The 27,863-nt window shown below is 40.2% G+C and overlaps 2 protein-coding genes across 5 annotated transcripts in view; both read left to right on the forward strand.

The window, feature by feature from the left end:
- The first annotated feature begins 7,681 nt into the window (after positions 1–7,681).
- On the forward strand, positions 7,682–19,914 carry LOC110083223 (uncharacterized). Of its 3 annotated transcripts, none has more exons than XM_020801494.3 (3): positions 7,682–7,871; positions 9,964–10,563; positions 13,718–19,914. In XM_020801494.3, exons 1-3 carry the CDS (start codon positions 7,814–7,816, stop codon positions 16,141–16,143), a joined length of 3,084 nt encoding a protein of 1,027 aa, XP_020657153.3. In that variant the 5' UTR covers positions 7,682–7,813; the 3' UTR covers positions 16,144–19,914. The 3 variants fall into 3 exon arrangements, with proteins under 3 accessions (XP_020657153.3, XP_072860424.2, XP_020657154.3); XM_073004323.2 differs by having other exon boundaries at positions 9,964–10,548; XM_020801495.3 differs by having other exon boundaries at positions 9,964–10,455.
- A 3,226-nt stretch (positions 19,915–23,140) lies between these two features.
- CDC5L (cell division cycle 5 like) overlaps positions 23,141–27,863 on the forward strand; it is a 59,743-nt gene continuing 55,020 nt past the window's right edge. For both annotated transcript variants that reach the window (XM_020801488.3, XM_073004331.2), the window contains exons 1-4: positions 23,141–23,308; positions 26,163–26,266; positions 27,118–27,279; positions 27,577–27,704. In XM_020801488.3, the coding sequence (XP_020657147.2) occupies positions 23,264–23,308; positions 26,163–26,266; positions 27,118–27,279; positions 27,577–27,704 (439 nt within the window). In that variant the 5' untranslated portion in view covers positions 23,141–23,263. The remainder of the gene's footprint in view (positions 23,309–26,162; positions 26,267–27,117; positions 27,280–27,576; positions 27,705–27,863) is intronic.

Below are 27,863 nucleotides of genomic sequence, written 5' to 3' on the forward strand. Positions count from 1 at the left end.
AGATTCCCAGTGGGACAAGCAAACTGTTAGGAAACAATTGGATTTAATCAGTAGGCATGTGCAGGTTGTTACAACGTTGTAGTGAAGAAATTCCAAGATGCATGTCCTTTATTTTTGGAGTGCTTGCACCCAAGTTGAGCAGGTCATTTCACAATCTTAGGATTGCATGAATGACTCTGACTACATTGTTTCGGGATTTGCATCCAGTTTTTTTTGTTTTTGTTTTGGCCTAAGTGTACTCCTATAATCTTAGGATTTGCCGGAGCACCTGGCCGTGTTCCAGCCTAGCTCTGGGTCTCCCAATACGATTTTAGGATCTGTCAGGAGTACCTAGTTGCATCTGGCTTGGCCTAGAGTCATGCCCTATGATCTTAGAGGTATCTATCTGCACCCAGTTCAGTCAAGGATCATCTCTGTAACTTTAGGGTTCACAGAGTGATCACAGTTTTTCTTTTCTCTTCCTTTTGGATTTTTCAGTATTTTGGTTTGGCAGCTGTCTGTCTTCTCACAGATCTTAGGGTCACAGAAGGGACAGCAGTTGGTCAGAAGTGCAGAAGAGATTTTTAATTTTATTTTGGTTTGGCAGCTGTTTGTTCTCTCGCCTATCTTAGGATAGCAGAAGGGACAGCAGTTGGTCAGAAGTGCAGAGGAGATTTTTAAATTTTCATTTCTATTATTAGTGTTTTGTTATTGCTGACCTAGCCTAGGCTAGATTGCCAGCAGAAATGGAGGAGCAAAACCAGTCTAAAACCGTGGATATACTCTTGGAAGTGGCTTCGGGATTTTTCGAGCAAGCCAAGCAGAAAATTAGGGAAAGAGATTCCCTGATACGTGAGCTTTATCAGGAAAACATCCTTTTAAAACGTTTTCTTAGCACAGAACCTGGCTTGATGCAAAGGTTTTTCCAAGTTCAGCAGGGTTCCTTAGGGGATTACTGCAACGAGAGGATCCAAACAATAGGAAGCGATCCGGAGATGCAAGATGCTTGTGTGGAAAGAGTTAACGAGGCCCAGTGGAATTCTAATGAGCATTCCAGAGAAGACAGCGATTCATCACCCGTCCAAACAGAGGATTCACAGTTAATCTTCTCAGAAAGATCTTTAGAGAGAAAAACAGAGGTTTGGGACAATACTTATTTTCAACAGCCTATTTTCCAAGGAAGTGGTGAGAATGCTGATACTGTTTCTGAGGCTATGCAGAGTACTCCCGAGGGAACTTTGTTGCAACAGCGGCCTCTTGTGACCAAACCTGATAGCACAGCTAATTCAGTGATACATGTGTCCAGGGGTGAAGGCATTGATCAATTTGGCCCAGGACAGATATTGGAGCCTGTGTTAGCTAATCCTAAAGTGGAATTGGATTTTAGCCAGTTAAATAAGTTCCCGAAGACTGAATCCATCCTTACAATCAATGTTGAGACGTTGGTAGAAATTGTTACAAATGCTGAATACATTTCTGTGACTGGAATAAAAGGAGGGCTTTATCAGATTTTAATTAAAGAGGAACATCACCCTTATACATCATTTACTTGCCCTCAGGGAATTTACCAACACAGAAAACTAGCACCTGGAATGGAAAATACCTATGTTACTTTTCAGAAATTGGTTGATGAATTGTTTGGTGATTTATATTATGTGATTGGCTATGTAGACAACCTTGTAATTTACAGCCCTGATCCAATTCAAGCAGACCAAAATGCTTTGACATTCTTAGAGAAGCAGAGCCATCGAAGCCCAAGATTAATGCAGTGGTATTTCAGATTGCAAAAATATGATTTTGAGGTTGAACATCTACTGTTAATTCCCCACTGCTTATCTCAAATGTTTAGTGCAGATGCAAGGGGAGAAAATGGCTAGAATTGTTAAAGCTCTGATGTTTAATTTTCTTGGTATTCTGTATGACTATGTTCCTGAGCATACATAGAGTGTTTTCTCTATTATTACTTCATATCAGTATATTGGTTTGTCAAGTTATTATGATGTTAAACCTTGTTTCATTATTTTACTGTTTGATGACTAGAGTATTATCTGAGCATATGCAGAGTGATGTATTTGATTAAGTATACTAACATGTTTGTTCTTCTGTTTTTCAGACTAGTAGGAGTGTCTAACGCAAATTTCTCTCATGTATGGTAAATACTGTAATTATAATAGTTCTCATGTCTCAATTGTTTTGCTATTTTAGAATTATATTTGAAATGTATTACTTTATGCTCATGTTAATATCTTCCTCTATTTTGTTACTGCTTACTTATGACATCTCATCTTATTCAGTTATCAAAATTAAAACTTAAATTGTTTAGGAATTTTGTTAATCTTCAGGGGGCTTGTGATGAGATGGGTTTTTAAGTTAAAATCTTTTAAGGCATATGGGTTTTGTAATTAAGAAATAAGCCAGAGAGGTTCCATTTTGTTTCTTTGTATATAGTATCTGTGCTATGCTGACAAGTTGTTTTCTAGGCGAGCAGAGAGAATGTTATTCTGAAGGCCTGAGAAAGGACTGTGTGATTAGATAGATGGGAATTGTTGTGACTCTTTGATAAACCACCGTAACCCAAATAACATCTGCTGTGTATGAGAAAGAATTCATGTGATGTAACAGGACTGTTTGCCTAGTAACGAACTCTGATTGGATGACATCGTGGGAAGGTGCATTAGGCCCTTGCCAGTTACTCTTGAAAAAGGAACTTTTTACCTATGGACATTGTCTTTCCAAGACCGACCTTTCAGTGATTCGTGACCTATTCTTCAGCCATTTGGGACTACCTACATGGACTGGTTTCTATGCTTTGCTGGATTACTTTTGGACTTATGGGATTTTTCCTAAGGACTGTGCATGGACTATTTTCTATGGACTATTCTATGGAATATTCTTTATAGACTCCTTTTCTTGGAATACTCCATGTGGACTATGCTCTTGTAATTTTGTAAGGACTATGGTATATTTACTGGATTTTTCTTTTCTAAGGACTATGGGACATATAATGGATTTTTACTTTTGTTTAGGGGTTTTTATTCTATAGGATCATTGAGGACTATAGCCTTTTTATAACCAACTTGGATTAACTTGTTTTTACTAATGATTTCCTGGACTGGAACTGTTTTGATTCTTTTTAATGTCTTTTTGTATTTTTAATAAGGTTTTTGAACTCTTTTATATTTTTCATGTTTTCTTTGCCTCACTACATCTGTGTAACTAAACAGCACAATGCTAGTTTATTTGTTTTGGTTTAATTTGGCTTTGAATACTTAGTAACATGCTTTTTCTTTAATAAAATAAAGATTATAAAACTCATTTGGTTTCCTGAACAGTACACTTGCCATAGGGTCATCTGAGAGTGCTGCCTCGGCCTAGCTTACTTAGAGTCCTGTCAGTGGTGCAAGTTAAGTCTAAGGACTACAAAGCCCACTTGACTTTTTCACAATAATATCTGAGAGTACCAGGGTGTTCTTATGTGGGCAGACCTGTGAGAAGGAGTGTTGTAGCATGACTGGCTGAATTTGGACTCTTCAGCCTATTTTAGCATGTGCAAACTCCTGATTGCTCTCTGTCCAAGCTTACACGTGTGTTTTCGAACCCGTGTTCGCTACAGTTGTTTGATTAGATTAGCCTCGAATTCTGGATTGGAAAGGATGTTACGTGTGTCTTGAAGGCAAGTACACACTAGAAATTGTTCCTGAAGATTTGATAAAGAAGTTCCCATGTTTCTAAAAGTGTAGGTGTCTTACTTGACAAATTCCACTTACCCGAGGGATCCTTGCGGATGATTGACGCGTCTTGGGGCCTGTGCCAGGCGAGATGAGTGCGAACTGTCGAAAGTTGACCTCAGTCCTACTCATCGGGATCCAGAGGATGCGCGCGCGCGCTGTAGCCCTTCCACACCGGGCGTGATGAGTAGGACAATAGGTGATTTACCTCAGAGAGGGCACCATTTTGTCGGGATCTGCAAGATGAGGGGAAGTAGGGGTCTTGCAGATGAAGTCTCAGTACAGGAATTTGTAGATGAAGCCTCCCCCTCGCCCAGCAAGGGGGAAAAGAAAAGACAAGACACACAGGCGTAAGGCAGCTGCTCTGAGGAAGGGGACCTCTCGATCTCTCGCCTCCTCCTCTTTTATTGTATCCCCTACTCCATTTGCTCTAGTTAATCAATACTATTTTAACCAGAGGCATTTAATTTCCTGAATACACAGCCAGAATAACCAGAGTGCTGGTAAACAGAGCCAGGTAATTTCCTTGAATACAGAGGCATCAGTAAACATGTTGGTTGGTAAACAGACAGGCTGGTAAACAGACAGTTAATAGTAAACAGACACAGCTAACTTCAAATACACAGCCAATGTAAACATTCCTGAGGTAGACACTTTACCTACATTATCCGGAGAGAATAGACAGCAGGTTAATGAATCATGTTACTGGAAGCTAGTGACTTGCAGTTTTAGCATGAGGCCTGCCATTGCCATAGATATATACATTTGCTACTGCCACAGACATATACATTGTAACAGCATAACAGCATAAATTTTCCCCACAAGTCATCTTTGAATTTTGTGGATGCTGTCACCATCTGCAGTGATCATGGAGCCCAAGAAAGCAAAATCTGTCACTGCCTTCATATCTTCCTCTTCTATTTGCCAGGAGTTGACAGGACCAGTGGCAAAGATCTTAGTTTTTTTTATGTTGAGCTTCAGACCATTTTTGGCACCCTCCTCTTTCACCTTCATTAAGAGGTTCCTTACTTCCTCCTCACTTTCTGCCATCAGAGTGGTGTCATCTGCATATCTTCTTGTTGATATTTCGTCCGGCAATCTTAATTCCAGTTTGGGATTCATTCAGTCCAGCCTTTCTCATGATGCATTCTGCATATAAGTTAAATAAGGAGGGAGACAATATACAGCCTTGTCGTACTCCTTTCCCAGTTTTCAACCAATCAGTTCTTCCATATCCAGTTCTAACTGTTGCTTCCTGTCCCACATATAGATTTCTCAGGAGATAGATAAGGTGTTCAGGCACTCCCATTTCTTTAAGGACTTGCCATAGTTTGCTATGGTTCACACAGTCAAAGGCTTTTGCGTAGTCAGTGAAGGAGAAGTAGATGTTTTTCTGGAACTCTCGGGTTTTCTCCATAATCCAGTACATGTTAGCAATTTGGTCTCTAGTTCCTCTGCCCCTTCGAAATCCAGCTTCAACTTCTAGGAATTCTCAGTCCACATACTGCTGAAGCCTGCCTTGTAGGAATTTGAGCATAACTTTGCTAGCATGTGAAATGAGTGCAATTGTACAGTAGTTGGAGCATTCTCTGGCACTGCCGTTCTTTGGGATTGGGATGTACAGTGGTGCCCCGCTTAACGATTGTCTCATTAAAGGACGAAACCACTATACGATGAGTGTTTTGCAGTTGCTTTGGCGATCGCAAGACGATGTTTTAATGGGAAAAATTCGCTTCCCGACGATTGGTTCCCTGCTTCGGGAACCGATTTTTCGCTAGATGTTTTTTAAAAAAGTAATCAGCAGCTTCAAAATGGCCACCCACTCTGTAAAATGGCTCCCCGCTGTGTTTTTGGATGAATTCTTCGCTGTACAGGCACAGAAAATGGCCGCCGCTATGGTGGATCTTCACTGGGCAGTGAGTTTTCAGCCCATTGGAACGCATTGAACGTTTCATTAGAATGCGTTTCAATGGGATTTTTTATTTCGCTTAACGAGGATTTCACTCTACAGCGATTTTGCTGGAATGGATTATCCTCGTTAAGCGAGGCACCATTGTAGATTTTATCTTTTCCAATCCTCTGGCCACTGCTGAGTTTTCGAAGCTTGCTGGCATAATGAGTGTAGCAGCTTAACAGCATCATCTTTTAAGATTTTAAATTGTACAACTGGAATGCCATCACCTCCACTGGCCTTGTTGTTAGCCATGCTTTATAAGGCCCACTTAACTTCACTCTCCAGGATGTCTGGCTCAAGGTCAGCAACCAAACTATTTGGGTTGTCCGGGACATCCAGATTTTTCTGGTATACTGTAATTCCTCTGTGTATTCTTGCCACCTCTTCTTGATGTCTTCTGTAAGGTCCCTCCCATTTTTGTCCTTTATCATGTCCATCTTTGCACAAAATGTTCCTTTAATATCTCCAATTTTCTTGAACAGATCTCTGGTTTTTCCCTTTCTATTATTTTCCTCTAGTTCTTTGCTCTGTTCATTTAAGAAGGCATTCTTGTCACTCCTTGCTGTTCTTTGGAAGTCCCTATTCAAGTTTGGCTTAGATTATATCTGACTAGCCCAGTGGTTTTGCTTCCTTTCTTCAGTTTAAGCTTGTGTTTTACTATAAGAAGCTTATGATCAGAGCCACAATCTGCTCCAGGTTTTGTTTTCGCTGACTGTATAGAGCTTCTCCATCTTTGGCTGCACAGAATAATCTGATTTCGGTATTGTCCATTTGGTGAGAGGCTGAGAGGATTCTGAGATTCAGGCTGCTCTGCAAAGTTCTGCACTACCTGAGCAAACTATTTACAGAGGGTATTCTTGGGCAAGGAGCTGATGAGAGGGCAGGCTAACAAACATGGTAGGCTAGAAACCACAACTTATAAGTAGAGACTGGCAAAATGTCAGGAAGAACAACCTTCAGGACATGGCCAAAGAGCCCGAAAAAACCCACAACAACCGTTAGATCCCAGCTGTGAAAGCCTTCGCAAATACAGAATTACAATTCTCTGGCAAAATCCTGGATTGGGGCCAAAACAGTAATTTCAGTTGAGGAATGAAATTAGCATAAAGAGGCTTGGCAGAGTCCAGCAAGAATAGAGGTCAGGCAGAGAAAGTCACAGTAAGAGATACCCCAAAAGATTCATCCCAGTACAACTAATGTGGCTACTAGATGCCTTTGATATGGTTTCCGGCCAGGCTGACTAGTTATCTGGCCCCTTGTCAGCCGTGTGTCCTGTTCCTCATATTAACCTGGACAATACAGAGCAATAGAATGGGCCACTTGGCTAAACAGAATTCACATCCTCTTCTTTTTGCCTCAACTTCCATTTGCGTCGCCTTCCTTTTATCGTTTCTCATTTTATTTCATCAATGCTGTTTGTGTTGTACTTTTCCGTTTCTTTAGATCGGAGCGCTGATCACAAAACCACCAAAGCCTTGCAGAAAGAAAGAAAAAATCCCAGCTTTCTATATTTAGCCTATGCAAAAGAGCGTCTCAGGGTCCGGAGCGCTGGGACTCGACCGTAAGGTTGGGATGGGGTCGTCGGGACTCAAGATCAGTTTGGGGGCAAAGAGTGTTTTCCAGCAGGCTTCTCATCATCACAACGGCCTCGAATCCGGTTGTTGTTTTGAATCCGGCTGTGAGATATCACGCGCTTGGAAAATCGGGCAGGGTCAAGCCCACAGGAACATGGGTTTTTCCTGGCACTAAAACATGCGATAACTCTGTCACATCCCCGGACTATCGCTACGTCACTCGGCGGCATTCATAAGACCCGCCACGGCAGAGCAAATCGAGTCTGCGCTCCCCTATTTAAAAAACAAAACACCTCCGTATGGTGGGTCAGCCAATCGAAGAGACTGGAAGGGGAGAGTAACCCCGCCCCGAGAGGCGATAGTATGGGCGCCGCCTCCAATGGTGCTTCACCGTCTCTACTGCGCAAGTGCAAGCCGTTTGTTATCCTTCCTCTTCCGGTGTTAGCGGGGGGTTTGCCGGAACCCCTTGGAACGGAGCGGTAGAATGCGAGCGCGGTTCGGTTATTTTCCGTTTGCGCTTGGCATCTTTCGTGTCCGCTCGGGGCTGGAGAAGAGTCTCGCAAGGGAGAGTCAGCCCCATGGACACCGAGGAGCAGGCGGCGGCCGAGGCGGAGGGGTCGGGCCCGTGCCCCGAAGGTGAGTAGAGAGCAAAGGGAGGGTTTCCCGTCGGGCGCCAACCGCTTAGCCTTGCCTCGCCTCATGGCCAGTCGGAGGGAGAAGACATCAAGGGAGGGGGTGGGCGTGTATGGAGGGAGCTCCTTTTGCAAACACCCCTCTCTTGACTTCGGGTGGCCCTGCATCACAGAGTTGCCAGGAGCTCCTTGGAAAGAAAGGTTGGGATTCAAATGTGATGTTTCAAAGCGTGTTCCTGGACGAGCGAGGGTTAATTTGACTAAGGAGCCCGATTATCAAACAGCACTCCCCCCCCCCCGAATGGGTTTCCAGTGAGTAGCCTGGTAAACCTATGCGGCATAATAGCGGATGCTTAACTGCCTTTGGGCATTAAGAGCCCATTCCCGCCACCCATGAGAAATCATAGCTAGCCCTGAGCAGGTTTTGTATATGAGAGAAGTCGGGGTTCATTCCAGCGGCTGTGCGTCTCTGGGCAGCCAGATGTGTGGGGTGTGTGTCAGCACGTGGTGGATTGTGCAGAAGGCCAGGTTGAAAGCAAGTGACTTCTCTTGTTTAAAGCCTTTCTCTATTCAGCTGCTTACCCCACCCAGTTTAACTGAACCAGGGTTGATTGAGGTGTCACATGTGAACTCCTTCACCAAGGACAGTTTTGTGCTTTAATTCTTGCACTAGGATCTATGCGCCCAAGCTTCAAATCCTGCTTCATTGCAAGTTCTGGGTAATGTGGGGCCACTCAGGCGCTATCATTTTACAGGGTCATTTTGAGAAGAAAAAAATGTGTGGAGAACAATGAATTCCTGGAAGGAACAGTAGGATGAAAATATAAGTTAATATAAATTAAAATAAAATATTACTAGCTTGTATATCTAAAATTACAATTGACATGGGATGAAGACTTTTCTAGTACTTAATTTTTCCCCAAAATTTTTCTGCAAAGCCATTTTCATATACTTTAAACATATTTGTAACCAGACGCCAGTTAAATGAAATCCAAGTACAGTGGTGCCTCGCATAACGTTTTTAATTGGTTCCAAAAAAAAAACCTTATGCGAAAAAAACTTTATGCAAAACACCATTTCCCATAGGAATGCATTGGAAACCGGTTAATCCGTTCCAATAGGCACGGATTGCCGTCCTTAAGCGAAAAAACCCATAGGAAACATCGTTAAACGATACAATGTTTCCTCCATTGGAATGTATTGAAGCCGACTCAATACATTTCAATGGCTTTACGAAGTCAATTTTTGCAAATTTAAGTGTGTCATAAAAGGGTTAAAAATGGTTTTAAATTCTTGGATTAGCTTCTGCACCCTCTAAAACGGATGCAAAAGTTAATTTGGCTTTGATCTGATTTTTCGTTAATTTATGGTAAATTTCCCCCCCCCCCAACTTTTGACAGCTGTCAAAATCTGACAGCTCCATTGTTTCCTATGGGGGAGAAAAAAATTCACAAAAAATTAACGAAAAGTCAGATCAACGCCAAATTAAGTATGCACACATTTTAGAAGGTGCACTAACGATTCCAAGCATTTAAAACCGTTTTTCAACATGTTAAGACACTTTTGTAATTGAAAAAATGAACATCGTTAAGTGAAGCAGGGGACCTAAAACAAAAAACGTTAAGCGAAGCATGGTCCCAAAATCGCTATGTGAAAATCGCCCATAGGGAAAAACGTTATACGAAGCACAATCTGACTCTGAAAAAATAAACGTTAAGCGAAAAAAACGTGAAACGAAGCAAACGTTATGCGAGGCACCACTGTACGTTTCATTCTGCCCCTCTTATGTTTTTTGGGTAAGTGAAATTACCTATCCCATGGAATTGGATTGACTCAAGATGATAATTGATCAATTATCCATCAGTTTGTCACTTGATTATTACCACCATATGAAACAAATAAAGTTGTTGTTCATGATACATGGTAACGATCTGGTACTGATGCTCTATCTTTATCCAATCACAAATGTTTTACAGTTGATACCTATCTTTCTCTAGTGTTCTTTCTCTACAGCTTTTAAAGAAACAAAGGCCTTTGTTCAATCCGTACATGGAAGTGCCAAGTTTTCCTTTATCTGTTTCATGTTTTATTTTCAGAGCCTGAAGTGTTTGAAATTGTTCTTCCTATTACTGTGATTGAACTGAGCGATGATGACTTTTTGGAAAGTGAAGATGAAGGGCACACAGCTGTGAATGAAGATGGGTGTCCAGTTTCTCAAGCAAAAGAAGACAGTTGGATAGATAGTGAAAATGAAAAACTGTTGAGCAGTAGTAACTTTAAAAGGAGTAATGGAAAAGAACAGGACATATCATTTGAAGCTGTGACAGAAAAAGAAGATGATGATAAAGATATGCCTGTTTCATGTGAAAATCTAAACTCAATCCAAGTGGGCGGCCTTCAGAATGTACTGGATAATATTGACCATGGTCAACACTTGGTAATGGGCTACTTTGACCACAAGACATATAATGTGACTGAAAATGAAAATGTGAAAGTAAATCATTATGAAATTGAGCACAACTATTTCCAAAAGATGGTGGCTTCTTGTCTGAACGCTCACAAGGGAGAAGACAAGCTAATAGTTGGAGGTATTCAGATGTTTCTTACACTTACACAGGAAATAAAAGCAGTCCTTAAAAAAACTATTCAAAAACTGCCAGAGGGTCCTGACATGAACAGAGGTATTAATTGTAAAGGTAAACATTCTTTTCCAGAAGGAAGCAAAGTTGTGATGTTGATAAGTCTGTTGATTTTGTTCTTGGTTGGGCAGAGAAATTATGTTCACATGCATAGTAATACTTTCTGTAAGAGCGAAGCTTCAGACAAAAAGTATTGTCAACTTAGTGCAGATCCTTTTGGGGTGGGGGTAGTTAAAATGTCTGAATGATATCAGTAACCCCAGTTCAAGTGACAAAAAGTTGGAAAATGTCTCAACACTAAAAGAAAAGCTAATCACTGTAGTCAAGTTTTGCAGAAGTTCTATGGAAATTTTAAAGTTAATTGACATAGAGAAAGGACTTTAAAACCAAGTACATAAGTAACTGTATAATTGCTTTTTTGCCCTCTGTGGTCAGAGAGCCCTCTTGGGTTGTGGCCTGGCAGCATTTGGAAAACTTTCAGGAAAAGTGAGGCTGTACATATGAGGCAAAGACAACCACATATCTCACTCTTACAGTAAATATTGATTCTTCGAGTTGGCCATTTGTACCTTTGATGAACATTAAGTCAAATGGGAAGTAACAGGTATTGACAGAATACACCAGTCATGACTTGTAGTTTACTGATTGCTAAATGGGCTACTCTGTGGATTAAAAAATACTTCAGATAGTATCAGCAGTAAAAATTCTTTTGCCTTGATTATTAGTTTTCTGTCTTTTCTTGAAAACAAGGACTAGTCTCTGTGACTGGAACAGTGATTCTCAACATTTCCCAGATTGGTTGAAATCCAGTAGTAAGCTGCAGCTAGAGTAGTCCCATTGAATCAGTGGAGATTTAGTTCCATTAATTCAGTGGGCCTGCTCTTGTTGTATCTTAGTACTGAAGCCAGTATCCCACCATGACGGGGGGAAAGAAACTGTTTCCTTAAGGGACTTCTATATTTCCACAAGTATTCTGTTAATACCCTTCCCAGTTTTACTAAGTTTAAGGCATAAAAAATACAATTTTTTAATTAGGTAAACACAAACATTTACATCAACAGCTTAAAACTGTAATAGTGTTGTTCTTAGTAATTTATAAAAAATGCCCTACCTAGTCTACTGTGTCTTACCTGTGGCACATGCATGACTGTTAGGTTACCATTGGATTTATGGCGCAATTGTTAAACAGATCAGGAAGGAGTGCAATCTTGAATCAAGCAACAATACTTACCTTACTCATTCCAAGGTAATTAGATGCATTCCTGTGGCTCTAACAGCATATGGGCAGGTGTGAAAAACACATTGAATTTACATTCTTCAGTCCTCCATCTGAATTGTTTTTAAGATGGACACCAGTGGAAGGATAAGTTGGAAGGATCAGTTCATCTTTCTCTGTGCTCCTGTATTCTGTGTATTCTTGCAGGAGGCAGAGGATGTGAATTTAGATAGCCTAATCTGGTCTGAGTGGGATGTGGTGGCACTGTGGGTTAAACCACAGAAGGCTTTGTGCTAGATTGAATCAACGTGACAGAGTGAGCTCCCATCGCTTGCCCCAGCTCCTGCCAACCTAGCAGTTCGAAAGCATGTAAAAATGCAAGTAGACGTGTGTTTGCGTGGGCATGAAGGAGTAGGGGCGCTCGCGTTTGCGCACACACACTCATCTGCATGTGCAAAGGGGTGGGGGTACTTGTATGCGTGCTCGAAGGGGCTATGTGTGGGTAAGTGCTGGAGGCGGGAGATCTGTCTCCATGGTCTGGCCCAGGCCACAGACCAACACCAGGCCACGGACTGGGGGTTGGGGACCCCTGATATAGAGAACATATTAAGTACCTGAGGAAATACATGGAACTCAAGTACAGTGGTGCCTCGCTTAGCGATTGCTTCGTTTAATGAAGAATTCACTTAACGATGTGTTTCTTGGAGGAATTTTCTGCATCGTTTAACAATGTTCTCTATGGGGGATTTTCACTTAACGATCTCTGTTTTCGCTCATTTTTAAGTGTCTTAAAATGTTTGAAACCTGTTTTAAATGCTTGGAATTGGTAGTTCACCTTGTGAAACCTATGCAAACTTAATTTGGCTCTGTTCTAAGTCTTTGTTAATTTTTGGTGATTTTTTTGTTTTTCCCCTTTAAATCCATTGAACTACCGATTCCAAGCATTTAAAACAGGTTTCAAACATTTTAAGACACATAAAAATGAGCGAAAACAGAGATCGGAAAGGGCTTCAAAAGCACTGAAGCCGGCTTCAGTGCTTTTGAATGGCTTTCCCTTGGGGGAAACATTGTTTCACTTAGTGATGTGTCCTATGGGGATTTTCGCTTAAGGACGGTAATCCGTTCCCATTGGAACGGATTAACCGGTTTTCAATGCATTCTTATGGGAAATGGTGTTTCGCTTAACGATGTTTTCCCATTGCGATGTTTTTTTTTTTGAACCAATTAACATTGTTAAGCGAGGCACCACTGTATTAAAAATAACTATAAGAATTATGTTAGAATTTTATTGAGAAACCAATCAAAGCCATTTTAATGGGAATCCTGGATCTGCTTCTAAGACTTATTTCCAACTTTTGTCTTGCTGTGTTAAATTATTATATAATAGCAGTCAAATTAATATCTGTCAGTCCAGAGCCATGACCATGCATCCCTTCATCTGCATCATGCATCAGAACTGGAATGAATAAAAGAGTATGAGGGACAATGGGGGAAATGGAATGGAATGCCTATGTGTGTGAGAAATAAAAAGAAATGATGGCTCTGGACATCTTTCTATATTCATCCAGAAAGGGACATTTTGGTATATCTTATTGGTTCTGATGACTGTTAAATATTTTGATTCTTCAGGCCAGTGGAACCACTGTATCCAGTACACATTGGAGCAGCTGGTGATAATGGGACCAGACTGTCAAAGGAGAATGCATATTGGCTTCTGGAATAAAGAAGGGTTATTGTTGCTAAATTATCCAGATTGTAATATGTAGTTGATCTTATCAGGATTTGATTTTGATACTTACGTTTTATTTAAGGAAACATAATCTGAGATAGAAATTAACAGAATTAAATTCATTTTTGATTATATAGAAAGTTTTTAACAATGAAACAAGCTAGGAAAACCAAAACACCCAGACATTTATAATTCCTACAGGGGGAAAGGAAGTGGGAATGTATCTTAACTGGTTATTAAATGATTTTATTCTGTTCACTTTTTAGGTGCTGCATGTTTGGACAACGGATTTAATAAAATTGACAACAGACATAGACAGTGCAAGGAGCTTCAGGAAAATGTATTTTTGGGAAGGAAATGTGAAGAGGGTCAGAATACTGTAGATCAAGGCAATTTGATCGTTTCGCCTTCTATGAAAAAATATGGTTCTCTGGATGATTTCTCAATAGATGCTGGGGATCATGCTAATCTTGTGCTACATGCTGCTTGTCATTTTATTCAACCCTTAGTTGCTGATTGTCTTGAGGAGTGTGTTGTACAAGAAGATTGTAACAATTCTTATGAGGGTATTCCATGTGACCAGCAATTGCAGATGGAACAGCCTCGGGAGACATTGCTGCTAGGTAATAACCCCAAGACCAAGACTCCATTGATCACAGCTATGGAGAAAAGTGCTAAAAGGAGAGGAGCTAGGAAATGCTTGTTTTGTAACTTGAGGTATACATCTTCCATATGTCTAAGAAAACATATCTGTACTACTCATAAGGATAAAAGAAGATACAGTTGTAACTTCTGCTGCAGAACATTTTTCTTTTCTGCCAGCCTTCAGCGTCACCATCAGTTACATAAGAAAATGGCATTATTAAAGAAGAGGAGGAAAAATAGAGACAATACTAGAGGAAACAAGAAGAACAAAGATAGAATAGCTTTGAAGAAGAGAAAGAAGAAAGAAAAGAAGGCCATGCTTAAACTATTCAAATGCCATCAATGTCCTTATTCGACTAACAGAATCAGCAACTTGCAGGTACATTTTAGTGTCCACACTGGTGAAAAACCATTCAGGTGCCAAGAGTGTGACAAATCATTTCGTAGCTCCAGTCACTTAAAACGGCATAACTTAACTCATATGCGGAAGCATCACAAATGTAACAGCTGCCTTTTCATAGGCTGCACTGTAGAAGAACTTAAGGTACACCAGAGAACTTGCTACAGTGAGGATCCCATAAGAAGTCAGCTTTGGTCATCACCTTCCAGATGTGCAGTTACAAAAGTACAAGCAAACATGCCTGAGCAAAAAGAAAACACATCTCTGTCTGAAGGCATAAATTTGCAAATTTATAAATGTGAGCAGTGTGATTATGCCACCCACATGTTAACCCGTCTAAAGCATCACAGAAAAATACACTCAGGTGAGAAGCCATATTGTTGTGATGTGTGTGAGAAAAAATTCCGTATGTCAAGTCACCTGAAGCGCCACATGTTTCTGCATCAGAACCTAGATTTTCAGGGGAAGTCTCACACACATGCACAGAAACATGACAGGCCAAGCAGTTCGGGTTGTGAGATATCAAGGCCTGTTTCAAAAACATACATTTGTGATTATTGTGGTTTTGTGTTTCACAGAGAAGAACACTTGCAGTATCACAAAGCTGTTCATTTCCAAGATCAACCACATGAGAATATGACTGATGAGGATCTTGAGGAAGGTGCTATGTTGTCTGTTGTGCAGCCTTCTCATGGATCAGTTCTTAAGCTGTTCAAATGCCACCAGTGTGCTTACACCACTAACTCATTTAGCAACTTGCAGGTCCATTTTAGTGTCCACACTGGTGAAAAACCATTCAAGTGTCAAGAGTGTGATAAATCCTTTAAAACCTCCAGCCACTTGAAGCGACACAGTGTGTTACATTGGTGGAAGCCTCATAAATGTGAGAGCTGCCACTTCATAAGCAGTACTGTAGAAGAACTTAAACTGCATCAGGAAAGATGTAATGGTGAGGAACCTGAAAGAAAGCGACTTCGATCATCAGCTTTAAAATGTGATATCGCAGAGAAACATACGAATATGGCTAAAGGAAAGGAAGACGCATTTAAGTCTCAATACTTAGATTCAAAACTTTTCAAATGTGAACAGTGTGACTATGTCACCAAGAAATCAAGTCACCTAAAGCATCACAAATTTCGACATCATCACTTGAAACTCCTCACATGTGGGAGCTGTGACTTTTCGACAGGCAATGGGCAGTGCTTTAAAAAACATATGGCTTCACACACAAATACAAAATCCCCACAAAAGCAGCCTGCCTTGTTTGTCAAGGTATACAAATGTGAAGAGTGTGACTACGTAACTGACCGTAATGGAAACTTGAAGATACACTTACGGACACACACAGATGAAAGGCCACATAAATGCTCTTGTTGCAGTCTTGCTTTCCGTACATCTAGCCACTTAAACCGCCACTTAGCAACTCATTTAAAATGGAAATGCACCAAATGCAAGTTTTCTGCATTAAATAAGCAAGCCTTGGAAAAACACAAACAAATTCACAAAGAAAAGAAAAGTCATGAGTCTCATAAGGAGAAAAAGACTCTTGAGACAAAGATTAACAGATGCACTAAATGTAGGCTGACATTTTCCACAGCACGCCTTTTAAAGTTACACCAGAAAAAGCATTCTGAAACAAAAGATTAAGAATCTTAAGAGGTAGCATTCTTTTTTTCTCATCTTTTTTTCTTTCCATCACCCAAACATGCAGTCTGATACTTTGCCTCGACACTCATCTTAATGAACCATGACTTAATTGGCAGTGAAATCTTCATTCTTGCCATAAGCCTTGAATACAGCCAGTCAATAGCATACCTTCCTGTGTTTCTGTCAGCATAGTGTTTTATGTAATAGAAAGGAAGAAGGTGTGCTGTATTGACAATTCTCTGTAGACCAAAGGTCATAGTTGGACCTTACTCTTGGATTCTTCTTAGGCATTGCATCTTACTGAGGGGAAGTGTACAGTGGCCTGTTTTGTATTTCACTCTAACAGTGGTTTTCACTATAAACGTGATTGAATTTGGGATTTGATTGTTATTAGCATGCTAATACTTTCCTGAAGGCTGCAAAATGGATACTGCAAAAAGTAAACTTAAATGCTAAAAGCTAACTTTTCAGGAGGTTACATAGGCATGCAAATAATTATAGATGTTGGCTGAAATCCTGTTGGCATACATTTATACTGTGCAAACCACATGCCATTGACTGGTAATGGAAATCTTAATTACATGAAAACTTCCTATCCCGCCCCCTTTCCAATTCCAAAACGCCCTAGATCTTTTTTGCCCTTGGGAAGCTTTTGGGGTCCTGCGGGCAGGGGGAGCTTTTAATACATGGCGGGAGGGGGACTGCCAATAATTTCCTGATATTGAGTTCCTGCTCGCATCCCAAGCCTCGCAAAGTCTCCACAAGGTGAAAGGCATACATTTATGTCAGCAGGATTTCAGCCATTAATATGTACTAAATAAATTACAGAAAATATATTTGGAATTTACAGGGGTTGGCCAATGTGTCTTGATGATTTCTAAGGAATCTGCTGAAATGTCAGAACTTGCAAAAGGAGGTGAAAAAAATTAGTAGTTTATTCCTAGACAGTATGTTGTTCCAATAGTAATGACAGTGTAAGAAATTTCTGGTATTCATAATGAAGAAATTTGCAAATTATGGGTAAACAGTAGTGCCAACGTCCTTGTTCAGTGTGGCTGATTATTTCACTCACATTTGCATGTAAAGTGTTACAGTACTGGCAGTATCTCCTGGAGAGCTTCCACACCTTAATATCAGTGTTCCCATTTCATCTTTCTTGTGCAGATCATCTTTCTTGTCAGATCACCACCACAGGTTCTTTTACTGAAAAGGCCAGGGACCTGTCCAGAAAGTGAGCAAGGTTTCCTTAAGAATAAGGGAGCTATCCAGCAAGTTATAGAGCTTTGTACCTAGATGCACTGGTTCATCTCTGATAGCTAGATATCTGCTAGAAAGCTTTATATGTACCCTTGCTGCACAGACCATTTGTCAGGCCTAATAGAGTGCTGATTCAGAGAAGGTGCCAACTTTGCTTTCTTTTTCCACAGTAATGCTCAGGGAGGAAAGCATGGTTGTTAGGAGGACATAATGTTGTTTTTTATGGGCCTCACTTTGAACCTGTTACAATTTGGATCCCTGGCATGCAATTTGGGATGCTCTGAAATTGGGAGTAGTCATTGTATGTTGGTGCCTTAGACTCTGTAGTTACCTTAAGTGGAGCGACTCCCTAAGTTGCTATTTGAGAGGATTTGTGTGTTTTTTTTCTACTGGAGCCTCATGCATGCTTGGGCCAATAGTGGGGTGATCCTTTTGTTGAGGAATCATTCTGGTTCTCATAGGACATATTGTTTTCTAATAATTCTCTGTCACTAGATGCGTTTCCAAAGGACACAAAACTTGAAGGGTAATATACTGAAGTTTATCACAGAGATGCAAATTTTATGTGGGTATGTAAATAGATCCTTCATTATTTAGCTTCTAAAGTTTCATGGCAGGACTACTAACTGTTTTTCAAAGTCAGGCCTTCTGGAATAACAGAAATTAGAATTGTAGATAAATATTCTTAATGAAACTGTAGATTTAGTCAGGGTCTTTGTAGACTTTACACCAAACGATTTGGGTGCAACAAGAGAATCTTTGCAATACTGCTAGAGTTACTTTTGCCCACGCTTGATGATGACTGCAAAGAATGGTGGAAACTGACTTGACTCTTATGTCTCCCTATAAACTAGAAGCAGTCTGTACTTCTCATCAACATGGTTTATCCCAACATAGCTCTGTACCATTTCTTGGAATGTGTTATTCAGTACACAATGAAGACTTTGAGAGGTTGGGAAAAGGATATGTACACTATATACCACCAGGCCTCCACATGATTGAGGATGGCATATGATTCAGTGTGCTTTCACAAGTTTTCATATGCTTATCTGCACTGAAAACAGTGCCATCAGTATTATCAAGTGGAAAGGGCTGGCACAAAAGAAAATCAGCTGAAAAAAATCTTTTATGATTTTTTTAAAAGCTAAGTTGCACAAAATTTTGTATAGGATCAAGTGAGGAACTTTTGGCTCTCCATTGGTTCTAGGCTATAATTCTCATAATCCTGTAAAGGTTGTAGACCAGAAGCCACGTCAAAAAATTACTGTATGTTGTTTGTCAAGTTAGTTAGCATAGACAAAGCAATTTTTGTAATTAGGCTTCAATTTGGTGTTTTAAGTAATTAAGGCTGTTTGTTGCTGAGGGTGATTGTTGGCCAAATTATCTAGTGGGCCATATGACCGTCCACTGCTGATTTAGGAAATGAGAGAATTAAAAAAAATTGAACTCCACTTAAGTGCACAATTAATTCAGCATTGTAATCCAATTAGTCCATTGCTTTGCAATCCAAAGCATTGTATCACTGCTGATGCTTGGAGCTTGGCAAACATTTATTTCAAATAACTGATTGTAAAATTGCCTGATTGTGTCTGTAGTGTATGCTTTTCCTAGAAAGTCTTGAAATAAGAGATGAATTTTGCCTGAATGAAACTGGGAAAAAGTTACCCAGCTCTTCAATATATTTTAGCATGTGTTAGGGAGATGGATGAGAACAACACTGATATCAATATTTAATATATTCCTCTACACTGTTTTCTGATACGGCTAAAAAAATCTAAACTTTAATTATTGGTGTTTTCTTAAAGCAGCAAATTGAAGTGTAATTACAAAAATTGTTTTATGTATGTTAAATACCTTAACAAAATGTAATGTTTTACATTTTTCTTTTTGCCTGTTACCTGTGCTGCACCTGTGGCAGTTCGATGAAGAGACAATGTGTGTAGAGCATGTTCAAAATGTGAATACACATTGAATGTATATTCTATAGAGGCCTGGTTTTTTTGTACAATTTAGGATGCATTGCAGAAAAAAAGAGGTTAAATTGGATATTTTATATCCAAAAATCAAAATGACAATGTTACCGTTGCTAGATCCTGCAAGACCTTTCTTGCCATTCCTGCAAGATTATTTCCTCTTCTGTATTGTATGTAGATAAATGTTTATTATATGTATATAATATATAGATTGGTGGGTGTAAGACATAAAAGATGATGTACTATATAGACAGGGCTGCACACCATTCGTTTTAGCTACAGTCCCCTGATGTGACTTTTCATGTCCTTTGTAAGCAAAATGTTCCTCACCCTTGGGGTACACCAATAGAGTATGCTGTGCTGATGTTTGGAGGACATTCTTGAAAATGATGTTTTCTCATTTGTAAATAAGCTTAACAGGTCATTAAATTCTGAAGGGGCTTAGTACTGGAATTATTAGTAGTGTGTTGATTAAATATCTTTGTCATGTTATTCTAAACTCTTCAGGGGGTGAATAAAAGCATGGCTTTCAAAGGAATAACCTCAGTATTCCTGGTCTTTTTAAAATTAAAAGGTGATTGAGGAAACAGTCATGGAAAGTTCCTACTTCCCCTTGCAGCCTTTTGAAACCATCTTCTTTGTAAGGAACTGTATGCAATAAAGAGGGGTAGCCTGCAGATGGGGAAATTTGCCAGAAGAAACATGAAAATAAATGCTTCTCTTCCCCATATTGTCACAGAAGCTTCTGCTGTATCATAGATTCTCCTGTAAATGGACAGACAGCCCTTGATATAAAGAAGTGATTTTTAATATTGTACATAAACATTTGCACCTATAACGTCCCTGTTTTAAAAAATAACACAGATTTTAGGGAAAATCCAAACTCCTAAATCTACAGGTGACTAACAACTTTACATAAATCAACAATAAAAAAGCACAACACATGTAAGATTCCAAGCTCAGTAGATGTCTTCTTTAGGCTAGTTAGTAAAAAATTATAGGAGTAGGGGAAAGTGTGGAAGCACACTAGTGTCTTGAATTGTACAGGTCTGAACAGCATAGTTTTTGTTATACACAGATATATATTTTTTCAGTAAATACTGTGCTGCTATTCATCTCCAGGAAGTGGCCTGAGAAGGTGTGGTGGCTGATAGTGGTGGTCTGGGCAGCCCCCTCTCTTGGCATACAGGATGGGGAAAGTGCTGGTATGGGTCAGGGGAAGTCTGTATTTGCGTGTGTGTTAACTGTTCATGCTTTGTAGTTATGTTTGGGAATGGGCATAAGAGTTACACACAGTTTGAACTACACAGAGGTGTGGCACCCCAACCCCATTATTATTGAAGGGAGAAGTATACAAATATACTGTATAGCTAGTGTTTCAAGTGATGGAGAACTGAAGCCAAATCCCAAGTTGGAAAATGCCGTTTGGTGAGTAATACAGCCATGCTGATATCACTTGATCTTTGACAAAACCCATTGGGAAGGGGACCTAATGGAGGCAGATACCTCTTCTCTGCAAAGACAGCAGCAGTATACATCTGTATTAAGTGTGGGCAAAATGTGTTGAATCTTTCGTAGGGCTTAGCAGTGAAAAAAAGTAACAGATTGAGGATAACAAGTTCTTTCCAAGCTCTGGGAAACACAAGGAGCACCTGCTTCTGCTTGCTTAGTTTTCTCATACTGGCCAAAGTACAGATCGGGCATGGGAGGATGGCAGACAGTGTTGACAGCAACAAGAAATCTGGTTTGCTTTCAAATCTTAAGGGCACACTTCTAAATAGCCCAGAACCATATACATTTTTCTTGTATTGGAGGCATTCCATTCCTTGGCAGTATTATGATCTAATAATAACCATGTTTTGTCAAGTCAGTTCTGGCATGGTGAACCTTTTCAAGTTTTTCCAGGTAGAGAATACACAGAAGTGGTTTACCATTCCCTTTTGGGGGCATCCTGGAACTGCGTAGCTTGCCCTAAACCACACAGGCTGCCTTGCAGGAGGTACAGTGGGTAATCAAACTCCCAAGCTCTACCTAAGCCTCTAAGCTATCCAGCCATCTAATACTGTATTACATTAGATTTACGCATAGCCAGAACAGCATCAACAAGTGTAACTAGCTCAAATGCACCACACGGGCAGATGTTTAAACACTGGGCTGTCTACTGTGACATTATAATCACAGCACTATGCTGACGCCATAGGGTAGCAGGGAAGATGTGATTTTTCTTTTGTTCATAATCTTAAATATTAAACGAATAACCACTACATGTTTTAAACCTCATATTTATCCCATACCTACCATACTGCAGGCATGTAACAGCAATACCTAAACTTTTGTTGTTACCCACACATCATACAACACATGCACTGCTTCTCTGGGTCTGCATTATACCTAATGGATGCCTGGATACCTCTTTAGAAGCTCTACTAGGCAAATTCGTCAAAATCATATTTCTTTCAATGTGAGATAAACCCTGTGGTGTCATGCTTCTGTTTTTTGCTAAAAACACAGCTACATTAAAATCTTCATTTTCTATAAGCAGCTTTGTTCCTGTGCAAGGGCTATGTGAGGGTAGATAGCTAAAGAAGTCAAATATAAGTCCAGTAGCACATTAAAGACTTAATCATCCTCATCTTAGAGCTGCAGAGCTGGAAGGGACTCTATGGATTGAGCTCAGCCCGTCAAGGAGGCACAGTGGGAATCAAGTTCCCATCCTCTCACTCTGCAGACAGAGACCCTAAATCACTCAGATGCTTGAACAGTTTCTTCAGATACACACACATACATACATCACTCATCACAAGGCTCCAAGGTAAAAAATATCAATAATCTCTACATTAACACAGGCGATTCCTCTGTCATCTTCTTTCATCTGCACATTTAAAATTCTCTTTTTCGTACGTTTATCTTTTTAAAGTTTTTAAAGTTTTACGTGAATCCCAAATCTTCAAGCTCTCCTCTCCCCCACATTCCTCCTCCCTCTTCTCTTTCCACCCAGGCCCGGTTTCTGTCTTCTGAGGAATTTTCACAGCAGAGCACCAAAGTAAGAGAAGCCATAAATCACTGCATGTAAATATAACATACATCGGAGCCAATCAATATAAAACTGATATTTCATTCAAGCTTTCATTCTGTTTCCATATGTCTGACAAAGTGGACATATCCATGAAAGCTCACATTAAAATATACAGTACTGTAATAGTCTATAAGGTGCTGCATGTTTTTGTCTGTTTTGTTTCTTTGGGTTTTGCCTGATACACATACACATGAACATTTATGCTGTTCAACATGGGGTACATTGTGGGGCAGACAATAGTACATGGGGGATAATCTGTATGTGCAGGTGCTCCTGATAACCACCTTCTCAGCCAGAAACCTCCCAATAAGATAGAGACAAAAGATACCAGCAGCGGGACCAGCCTGTCTCAACCAGAGCAAAGCGCGGTGATGGTGGCGGCGTTTACTTTTTTTGTCTCTTGTTGAAACAGATAAGAAATGCCGAGGATTACACTGCTATTATTCACAAAATAGTATTGGCGGCAACAAGCACCCTGTCAGAAAGGAGCTAATCGAAACGGGTAGTAACAAAACAAGAAGCCCGCGCTCCATTCGAGGCGCAGGAAGGAAGTCCCTCCATCGCCTCCTACAAGGCGGCTCACTGCTCTAATGCGCACGCGTGCGAGCGTCCGAGCCCTCCTCCATTTTCCCCCCAATCCCAAGCCTGCCTGAACGCCCGCCGTCGAGAGCTCGCCCTTTTCTACCGAGCGCGCCTGCGCACTGCGCTTATCGCCTCTCGCCCCGCGAGGAGTTGGGATCTACGTGCTCGGCAGTGAGCGTCCGCTCCCTTTCCCCGTCCGCGTTAAAGGCCGCCTGCCTCGCCGACCGCAAAGATGCCGCGGATCATGATTAAGGGGGGCGTGTGGCGGAACACCGAGGTAGGTAGCGACGGTCTCCGTTTGAACCGGCCGCCCACCTCCGTTGCCCGGAGGCCTGTGTCGTGAGGGGGTCAGCGCTGCGCATGCGCAAAAGGCCGAGGCGGCTGCGCAGGAGCTACTGCTCGGGGGAAAATCTCTCTCTGTGTGTGGCTATGAAGATCCGCAGCCCTCTGGAAGGGCTCAGTAAACATTAAAATAAAAAAAACAAAACCGTACAGAGGTTAATAGGAGTACCGGAAGTTTAGCCTCGTCCTGCTCATTCTTAGTTGGAAGACAGCCCCAGTGGACGTCTTCCCTTAAATGTTCTTGAGAGGAAAACTTTTAGAAGAGTAGAAGCTGATTCCCTGGCAGTGATCATCCCAGAATGCAAATATTAGGTAGAGTTTTTTTCCCCCTGAAAGGATGAGAAAGCATTCTCATAGGTTTTTAAAAATTCGATTTTATTATATGTATTCCTTCAGCGAGAAAAAGCATTGTGCTGTGTGTGCAGCATTGTTCATTAAGAAATTAATGGTGGGAAAGCAAAGTAGAGAAACTTTACATATGTCTGCTTGGGAGAAAGTCCCCTTAAACTCATCAGAGTTTCCTTGAAATGTAGATAGGATTGGGTTGATAGGCTTCCCCACTTGAAATTGGAAAACCAGTGTGTTACCCATGAAGAAAATAAAGCTGAGGAAACTAATTTGCCATTTAGTTGCATGTTTTATCAGTTTTCCTATGAGGAAAATAAAGCAGAGTAGGTACTTTTATGAGTCACTTTTTTCCGTATGATAAACATCAAAAGCAATTATGTTTTAAAATGATTTGATTGACAACTATTGAACAAGTGACTGAAAATTAATTCTAGTATGAAATTTCTAATGAAGACATGGTGTACACAGTGGGAACCCTAGCAGATCAGACTAAAGTTTAATCTAGTCCAACATCCTGTTTTCTGCAGGATCTCTAGATTTATCTGTCTTCTGTTGCTCCTCCTCACTGGCTTTTGGTCAGTGGCAAACATGCTCTGAATCTGCTTGTTAGGACATCATACTTAATAGATCTATTATTTACTACTGACCAGTTCCATGCAGTTGTTATAGGTGATCTTCCTATTATGCCTATATTTATTAATGTATTAAGCTCTTGTCTTTTTTTCAGGATTCAAAGGGCTCAATTGCTTTGTCTTTTCTCCACCATCACCTTTTCCTGACCTGCAGTTGTAGAATATGGTTTTGAATTTTCCATAAGCCATTCGCCCATAGTCCCAGTATCTGTTTTTGAACTTGCATGCAGTTAGGCCCAATCTGCATGCATGTGAAACAAACATTTTTGGACCCAGTGTGCATCACTTTTCCTTATATTGAACCCTACTTGCCATTTAGTTGCACGTTTTATCAGTTTAGCAGCCTTCACAAAGCACTTTCATTTTCCACATCCTGGGTAATTTGGTATAATCTGCCATTTTTGCCACTTTCTACTAACACCAGAACACTTTCTCCTGTTTTCTTTGGTCACTGAGATAATTGGATATTGGTCACTTGGATAATTTTTGGTCACTGGTATTGACCAGGTGACATATTTTAAAAAAAATGTCTATATGGGATTTATTAAACAGTGAAATAACATAGTTGTTTGTGGAATTTCACTCCAAACTTTTTCAGACAAGAACACAAGCAGTCACCAGTGTCAAAGGCTTACAGAATGCCCTGAATTCATTTTGTTTGCTGTAGGAAACCTTCTGTGAGGCCTCAACCTACAAACTGAAATTGTTTCCCTTATTTCTTGATAGCTTAATTTATTTGTATTTAGCAATTATATTAGCTTTGGCAATAATTAAAGTACTTTTGTTGTCCTAGTAAAGCTTTTGATAAACCCAGTGTGGTGTAGTGTAAAGAGTTACGGACTAGCACTCAGGAGAACTGAGTTTGAATCCCCATTCGGGCATGGAAATTCACTGGGACGGGGATGGAATTGTAAAACTGTTCATTATTTGAAAGCCCTGTTAGGGTTGTTATAACTCCATTCCAACTTGATGACATGTAGCATAGTAAAGCTTTGAAAATATTTAACTGTTATTTGATGCATATGACTGACCACCTAGCCAAATTTTTTTTACTTGTCAATTGGTCAACTGTAGGAAAAGGTCTTCCAGAGACAAAAAATATGCATACAGGACACCAAGAGTTGCTGACTCTAACCTGCTGGTTTTTGCGTAATAAAAACCAGATCTCTTTGCAGAAAATGGTTACTTGAATAATTTCCGGTCACTGGTATTGACCAAGTGACATGTTTTTTTAAAAATGTGCTGATTATATATTGCACCATAGTGCTTAAAGCACTCTTGGATGGCTTGCAAATTAATTTGTACAGGGTACACATTGCCCCCCCACCCCCCAAAGCTGAGTACTCATTTTACCAACCTTGGAAGGCTGAGTGAACCTTGAGCTGGCTGCCAAAATCCACAACGCTTACCGTGAGCAGAATTTTGACTGTAATAGTTTGCCATGAATTTCTTAACCACAAATCCAAATCTACTGTTGGTAAATTGATTGTAGAGTTGGTGATATAATGTATTGTAGTCCTGTTTGTTGATGGGATACTTTCCCCCCAGAATGAACTAAGAATGAACTCCATATTATCTGGTGATGCTGGAAAAGAGGGATATTTCTGGGGTTTAGGAATCCTAGCAAAATTCCACATGGTAGGGTGCCAGAGTTTTTGTTGTCATACAGCTACACTGACTTGTGCCAGTGTAACTCATTATGGACTGTTTACTTCCTTATGCTGTGAGATGAAGAAGGCTGCTTTTCCCTTCTTGCTTGGAGAAATGGTGCAATGACTAACAATAAACATGTTTTTGTTTTGTTTTTAGGATGAAATTCTTAAAGCAGCTGTAATGAAATATGGCAAAAACCAATGGTCTCGCATTGCCTCTTTATTGCACAGAAAATCAGCAAAGCAATGTAAAGCCAGATGGTATGAATTTCAGTGTTGGGTCTTGGGGAAATTGGAGATGTTATGTGTGGAAAATGTTATAGCGGCTCATCTAGCAATGGCAGTCTAAACCACTGGTTCTTAACCTTGGGTTACTCAGGAGTTTTGGACTGCAACTCCCAGAAGCCTTCACCACCAGCTGTCCTGACTGGGGTTTCTGAGAGTTGCAGTTGAAAAGCATCCGAGTAACAAAGGTTAAGAACCACTGGTCTAAACATTGGTACCACTGAGACAATATCACAGTTTGCACCAGAAATCCCTTCAAATTGTTTGAAGGAAATAATAATAAGCTCAAAATAAATAAGTGAATTTCCTTCTTCGACTTGTGCCACTGACTGGAAAAAATGTGTGCATGAATATAAGGACAAATCCAAGTTAGAAATCAGCTGACAATAACTGGGCCTGATGATAGATGTCGCTAGGATCACTATGTCCAGGAAATGATTCCTTCCATACTTTGCGTAGCTGCTGGAAATGTAAATACATCATTGCAAAATTATTCATGTGCTACATCCTTTATGTACTACTTTATGTTAAAGTAGAATTAAAACTTTTACATGTTAAAACTATTTAGCGACAAGTTTGGCAGGAGTATATTATTGGTTGGTATCTTTTAACACCCAGGGTAGCGTAGCAGACTAGGATTCAGGAGGCTTGAGATCAAATCCCTGCTCAGGCATGGAAACTCACTGAGAACGTGGAACTGGAAAAACCATTCCTTGAATATTTCACTTACCTTGAAAACCCTATTAGAGTTGCTATAATTCAGTTCCAATTTAACGGCACATAGCAACATATTTTAATAATTATTTCTTTTAATAATTTTGAATAAGGTATGAATGGCTGGATCCAAGTATCAAGAAGACAGAGTGGTCACGGGAAGAAGAGGAGAAGTTATTGCATTTGGCCAAACTCATGCCAACCCAGTGGAGGACTATTGCACCCATTATTGGGAGAACAGCTGCCCAGTGCTTGGAACACTATGAATTTCTACTGTAAGTAATTCTCCTTGTAATGGGATCACTGCATGCTCACGGTTGTGAGCCTCTTTGGAAGCTTTGCAGTAACATATGTGTTGGACTTTTAGAACACTTAAAAGTTTGATACCAAGCAATTATTAAATATACATGTAAATTTTTGTTTTAATAGACTTCACAGGTAATGCTGATAAGTGTTGGTTTACTGAGAACAAGTCTTTGGTGTCTTCAGAACCGAAAGAAGTATTTGTATCATATTTCTTCATCTTAAATTTGTTTCATCTTTGTGTTGCTGTTTTAATGTCATCTTTACAGTGATAAGGCTGCTCAGAGGGATAACGAAGAAGAAACAGCAGATGATCCTCGAAAACTTAAACCTGGAGAAATTGACCCAAACCCAGAAACCAAGCCAGCTAGACCAGATCCTATTGATATGGATGAAGGTATGTTTGAAATACTTCCTCTAAATTTGGCTGATTCTATTCCCACCCTCTCAATGGCATTCACTATTAATAGCAGTTATCTCTTGTGCCATTTCTGCAGCCTGCTGATGTGTACCCTTGCAGAGGTGAAGGCTTCACTTGTCTGCTGGACCCTTGCCC

Source organism: Pogona vitticeps, chromosome 1 (genome assembly GCF_051106095.1).
Source record: "Pogona vitticeps strain Pit_001003342236 chromosome 1, PviZW2.1, whole genome shotgun sequence".
NCBI classification, from domain to species: Eukaryota; Metazoa; Chordata; class Lepidosauria; order Squamata; family Agamidae; genus Pogona; species Pogona vitticeps.

Coding starts and splice junctions, on each gene's coding strand:
- LOC110083223 (XM_020801494.3), top strand. CDS start 7,814: ATGGACACCGAGGAGCAGGCGGCGGCCGAGGCGGAGGGGTCGGGCCCG. Junction 7,872..9,963: donor GTCGGGCCCGTGCCCCGAAG/GTGAGTAGAGAG, acceptor TTTTATTTTCAG/AGCCTGAAGTGTTTGAAATT. Junction 10,564..13,717: donor CAGAGGTATTAATTGTAAAG/GTAAACATTCTT, acceptor TTCACTTTTTAG/GTGCTGCATGTTTGGACAAC.